This window comes from Salmo salar, chromosome ssa28, assembly GCF_905237065.1.
Source record: "Salmo salar chromosome ssa28, Ssal_v3.1, whole genome shotgun sequence".
Lineage (NCBI taxonomy): Eukaryota > Metazoa > Chordata > Actinopteri > Salmoniformes > Salmonidae > Salmo > Salmo salar.
The window spans coordinates 34,688,916-34,694,915 of NC_059469.1; the positions used below are offsets into that span (position 1 = coordinate 34,688,916).

The following is a 6,000-nucleotide window of genomic DNA, read 5'->3' on the forward strand; positions in this document are numbered from 1 at the left end:
TCTGTGTGTCGGTCTGTTACTCTGTGTGTCGGTCTGTTACTCTGTGTGTCGGTCTGTTACTCTGTGTGTCGGTCTGTTACTCTGTGTGTCGGTCTGTTACTCTGTCTGCCGGTTCTATAAGAAGAGACTGTAGCTCTGAAGAGGGTATCTGTGTAGTGTTGGACTTACACCTGTTGTCGTCGTAGTAGTAGTACTAACCCTGTTCTGTGTCTGTTCTGTAGGAAGAGACTGTAGCTCTGAGGAAAGAGGGTATCCGTGTGCTGTTGGACTCAGAACTACCTCATCTAATCGGCATCGACGATGATCTTCTCAACACCGGCGTTATTCTCTATCATTTAAAAGTAGGTAAAGGCCCAGAGAGCCGTACGTACGTGTGTGTGTATATATATATATATATATTAACTTGTGTAAATATTTATATGAACATAACATTCAACAACGGAGACATAAACTGAACAAGTTCTACAGACATGTGACTAATAGTAATGGGGGGGGGGGTCAAAATCAAAAGTAACAGTCAGTATCTGATGTGGCCACCAGCTGCATTAAGTACTGCAGTGCATCTCCTCCTCATGGACTGCACCAGATTTGCCAGTTCTTGCTGTGAGATGTTACCCCATTCTTCCACCAAGGTACCTGCAAGTTCCTGGACATTTCTGGGGGGAATGGCCCTAGCCCTCACCCTCTGATCCAACAGGTCCCAGACGTGCTCAATGGGATTGAGATCCGGGCTCTTTGCTGGCCATGGCAGAACACTGACATTCCTGTCTTGCAGGAAATCACACACAGAAGGAGCGGTATGGCTGATGGCATTGTCATGCTGGAGGGTCATGACAGGATGAGCCTGCAGGAAGGGTACCATATGAGGGAGGAGGATGTCTTCCCTGTTACGCACAGCGTTGAGATTGCCTGCAATGACAACAAGCTCAGGCCGATGAAGCTGTGACACACCGCCCCAGACCATGACGGACCTTCCACCTCCAAATCGATCCCGCTCCAGAGTACAGGCCTCGGTGTAACGCTCATTCCTTCGACGATAAACGCAAATCTGACCATCACCCCTAGTGAGACAAAACCGAGACTCGTCAGTGAAGAGCACTTTTTGCCAGTCCTGTCTGGCCCAGCGACGGTGGGTTTGTGACCTTAGACGACGTTGTCTGGTGAGGACCTGCCTTACAACAGGCCTACAAGCCCTCAGTCCAGCCTCTCTCACCCTATTGCGGACAGTCTGAGCACTGATGGAGGGATTGTGCGTTACTGGTGCAACTCGGGCAGTTGTTGTTGCCATCCTGTACCTGTCCCACAGGTGTGATGTTCGGATGTACTGATCCTGTGCAGGTGTTTGTTACACTTTGTCCTCGCAGTGGCAGACCATCAGCTGTCCGTCCCGTCTCCCTGCAGTGCTGTCTTAGGCGTCTCACAGTACGGACATTGCAATTTATTTCCCTGGCCACATCTGCAGTCCTCATGCCTCCTTGCAGCATGCCTAAGTCACGTTCACGCAGATGAGCAGGGACCATGGGCATCTTTTTTGTTGTTGTGTGTTTTTAGAGTCAGTAGAAAGGCCTCTTTAGTGTCCTAAGTTTTCATAACTGTGACCTTAATTGCCTACCGTCTGTAAGCTGTGTCTTAACGACCGTTCCACAGGTGGATGTTCATTAATTGTTTATGGTTCATTGAACAGGCATGGGAAACAGTGTTTAAACCGTTTACAATGAAGATCTGTGAAGTTATTTGGATTTTTACAAATTATCTTTGAAAGACAGGGTCCTGAAAAAGGGAAGTTTTCTTTTTTTTGCTGAGTTAATAATACTCACACAGCGCATTCGGAAAGTATTAGCTTTTTCCACATTTTGTCACATTACAGCTTTTTTCTAAAATGGATGCAATGGATGAGTATCAATCTACACACAATACCCCATAATGACAAAGCAAAAACAGGTTTTTAGACCTAACTTTAATTCATAAAACAAACACTTACATAACTTTTCAGACCCTTTACTCAGTATTTGTTGAAGTGCCTTTGGCAGCAATTATAGCCTCACATCTTCTTGGGTATGATGCTACAAGCTTGGCACACCTGTATATTGGGAGTTTCTCCCATTGTTCTCTGCAGATCCTCTCAATCTCTGTCAGGTTGGATAGGGGAGAGTTGCTGCACAGCTATTTTCAGGTCACTCCAAAGATGTTAGATCGGGTTCAAGTCCGGGCTCTGGCTGGGCCACTCAAGGACAGAGACTTGTCCCGAAGCCACTCCTGCGTTGTCTTGGCTGTGCACTTAGGGTCATTGTCCTGTTAGGATGCACCAAAGTTCAGTTTTGAGCCTCATAGCTAAGGGTCTGAATACTTATATAATTAAGGTATTTCTGTTTTTTTATATATATAAATTAGCAAAAATGTCAACCTGTTTTTTCTTTGTCATTATGGGGTATTGTGTATAGATTGACTTTAAATGATTATTTTTTTAAATACATTTTAGAATAAGGCTGTAATGTAACATGTTGAAAAAGTGAAGGTCTGAATATTTTCCTGAATGCTGTACATTCTCAATGTGTCTTTTGGTACGAGCCAATATTGCACCTTGTTCTAAAACTACTGCTATATCTGAAAATACCAAATTACTGGTCGGTACTAGTGCACTACATAGACCAGAGCCCTAAAGTAGTGCACTATATTGGGCTCTGGTCTAAAGTAGTGCACTATATTGGGCTCTGGTCTAAAGTAGTGCACTATATTGGGCTCTGGTCTAAAGTAGTGCACTATATTGGGCTCTGGTCTAAAGTAGTGCACTATGTAGGGCTCTGGTCTAAAGTAGTGCACTATGTAGGGCTCTGGTCTAAAGTAGTGCACTATGTAGGGAATAGGATGCCATTTGGGATGCATCCCTTAGATTGGATTCTCCCATAAGGAGATCGGCTTACTACCTGGCAGACTTAATAACATTGGCCTTGGGCTCTGATTACAGGAAGTCAGGACGCTGGTGGTTCGACACGAGGCGCAATCCAATCAGGATATCGGTGAGTCAGGAGGAGGATGGGATATCTGCTGTGGGTTTCATGTGAATTTTGTTCTGGAGACTTTTAGGCACTCATCTCCCTTTTGTCTTTTGACTTGGACTACTCATTATGTGATCAAGATAAGTCATTCTGAGCCTCACCAACTGACCCCCTTAAACTCAACGTTTCTGTCTCAACATCTGCTCGCTTCCCTCCCGTTCTCCATGGTGCTGGTCTGCAGGAGGAACACTGTCTTTGAACTCTGACCTCTAACCCTGACTCTCGGTCATTTCTAGATGGGATACAGCTTTTTGTCAAATTGCATTGTAGCTAACCCTTTTCCTAACCTTAACCTACTCCTACCTGCTTTGTTAATTCTCCTAACCTGCTGCTTAAGCTCTAACCTGCTACGAAAAGTAAATTCTTGACAAAAGCTGTATCTCTTTTAGACAAACCTTGTCTCCCACCATGCAGTGCTCCATGGTGCTGGTCTGCAGTGTCCACGATAATCAGACCGCATGCCTTACCGCCTTTTGGGACAACAACTTCCATTGTCAGAGCGGTCACTCGACTATCTTGTCAATATAATAGAACTTCTTTGTCTGCAGGAGGAGCGCTGTCTGTTTGAACTCTGACCCCTAACCCTGTCTCCCACCATGCAGTGATCCATGGTAGAGGTCGACCGATTATGATTTTTCAACGCCGATACCGATTATTGGAGGGCCAAAAAAGCCGATGGCGATTTTATTATTATTTTTTTTTTTTGCGCATTTATTTATTTGTAATAATGACAATTACAACAATACTGAATGAACACTTATTTTAACTTAATATAATACATCAATAAAATCAATTTAGCCTCAAATAAATAATGAAACATGTTCAATTTGATTTAAACAATGCAAAAACAAAGTGTTGGAGAAGAAAGTAAAAGTGCAATATGTGCCATGTAAAAAAGCTAACGTTTAAGTTCCTTGCTCAGAACATGAGAATGTATGAAAGCTGGTGGTTCCTTTTAACATGAGACTTCAATATTCCCAGGTAAGATGTTTTAGGTTGTAGTTATTATAGGACTATGTCTCTCTATACAATTTGTATTTCATATACCTTTGACTATTGGATGTTCTTATAGGCACTTTAGTATTGCTAGTGTAACAGTATAGCTTCCGTCCCTCTCCTCGCTCCTACCTGGGCTCAAACCAGGAACACATCGACAACAGCCACCCTCGAAGCAGCGTTACCCATGCAGAGCAAGTGACGTTTGAAACGCTATTAGCGCGCACCCGGCTAACTAGCTAGCCATTTCACATCGGTTACACCAGTCTCGTATTGGAAGTTCATAGGCTTCAAGTCATAAACAGCGCAATGCATTGCGAAGGGCTGCTGGCAAAACGCACGAAAGTGCTGTTTGAATGAACGCTTACGAGCCTGCTGCTGCCTACCATCGCTCAGTCAGACTGCTCTATCAAATCATAGACTTAATTATAATATAATAAACACACAGAAACATGAGCCTTAGGTCATTAATATGGTCGAATCCAGAAACTATCATCTCGAAAACAAAATGTTATTCCTGTTACATTGCACAACCTTCAGTGTTATGACATAATTATGTAAAATTCTGACAAATTACCCAAAGTGTTGCATATACCCTGACTGTGTGCAATGAACGCAAAATGACACAATTTCACCTGGTTAATATTGCCTGCTAACCTGGATTTCATTTAGCTAAATATGCAGGTTTAAAAATATATACTTCTGTGTATTGATTTTAAGAAAGGCATTGATGTTTATGGTTGGGTACAGTCGTGCAACGAATGTGCTTTTTTCGCAAATGCGCTTTTGTTAAATCATCCCCGTTTGGTGAAGTCGGCTGTCTTTGTTAGGAAGAATAGTCTTCACAGTTCGTAACGAGCCAGGCGGCCCTGACTCTGTTTGCAAGAGAGTTGACACATTTTCCCTAGTTAAATGAAATTCATGTTAGCAGGCAATATTAACTAAATATGCAGGTTTAAAAATATATACTTGTGTATTGATTTTAAGAAAGGCATTGATGTTTATGGTTGGAGCAACGTGTACCTAAGCGATTATATGCAACGCAGGACAGGCTAGATAACTACACATGGTTGATGATATTACTAGTTTAACTACTGATTATGATTGATTGTTTTTTATAAGTTTAATGCTAGCTAGCAACTTACCCTGGCTTCTTACTGCTTTCGCGTAACCTCATGGAGTGCAATGTAAAGCAGGTGGTTAGAGCGTTGGACCAGTTAACCGTAAGGTTGCAAGATTGAATCCCTGAGCTGACAAGGTAAAAAATCTGTCGTTCTGCCCCTGAACAAGGCAGTTAACCCACCGTTCCTAGGCCGTCATTGAAAATAAGAATGTGTTTTTAACTGACTTGCCTAGTTAAATAAAGATAAAAAATCGGCCCTTATTAATCGGCCATTCCGATTAATCGGTCGACCTCTAATCCATGGTGCTGGTCTGCAGGAAGAACACTGTTTGAGATCTGTGATGGAGTTGTGAAGCTGATCCCCCAGACGGGGGCGCTGTGCTCTGTTAACGGACTGGAGACGACCCGGCCCTGCCAGCTCACACAGGTTAATGATCCATGTGTGGGTAATGATCCGTGTGAGTCTGTTAGGAGACTCTGCAGGATAATGAGTGTGTGTTGACTTGGAAGACATGCTAAACCTCTAGTAGCTGCTCCACCCATGGAGAGCTCATCCATCCCCTTCTTCCTTTAAGACTAGACTACACAACATGTCTCTGCTCTGAACTTTCAGGCAACTTGACAAAATAAAACTGAAAAGTTTTACTCAATTCTCACTCCTTTGCCGAGGTTAAGTGAATGCATTGCCATGAAGTACTCAATCTCTCTGACATGATTGGCTTTTGTCCAGACTCCGGCTGGCTGATTTTACTGGAGGTAATAGGCTACAACAACTCTGCAATGCTTTGTAAAGCTATGGCATAGAGGCTGATATCAGGGCTTATA

At 43.2% G+C, this 6,000-nt stretch overlaps 1 protein-coding gene across 2 annotated transcripts in view; it reads left to right on the forward strand.

The window, feature by feature from the left end:
• LOC106589914 (uncharacterized) overlaps positions 1-6,000 on the forward strand; it is a 55,388-nt gene that overhangs the window by 26,697 nt on the left and 22,691 nt on the right. For both annotated transcript variants that reach the window (XM_014180363.2, XM_045710011.1), the window contains exons 12-13: positions 222-341; positions 2,966-3,017. In XM_014180363.2, the coding sequence (XP_014035838.1) occupies positions 222-341; positions 2,966-3,017 (172 nt within the window). The remainder of the gene's footprint in view (positions 1-221; positions 342-2,965; positions 3,018-6,000) is intronic.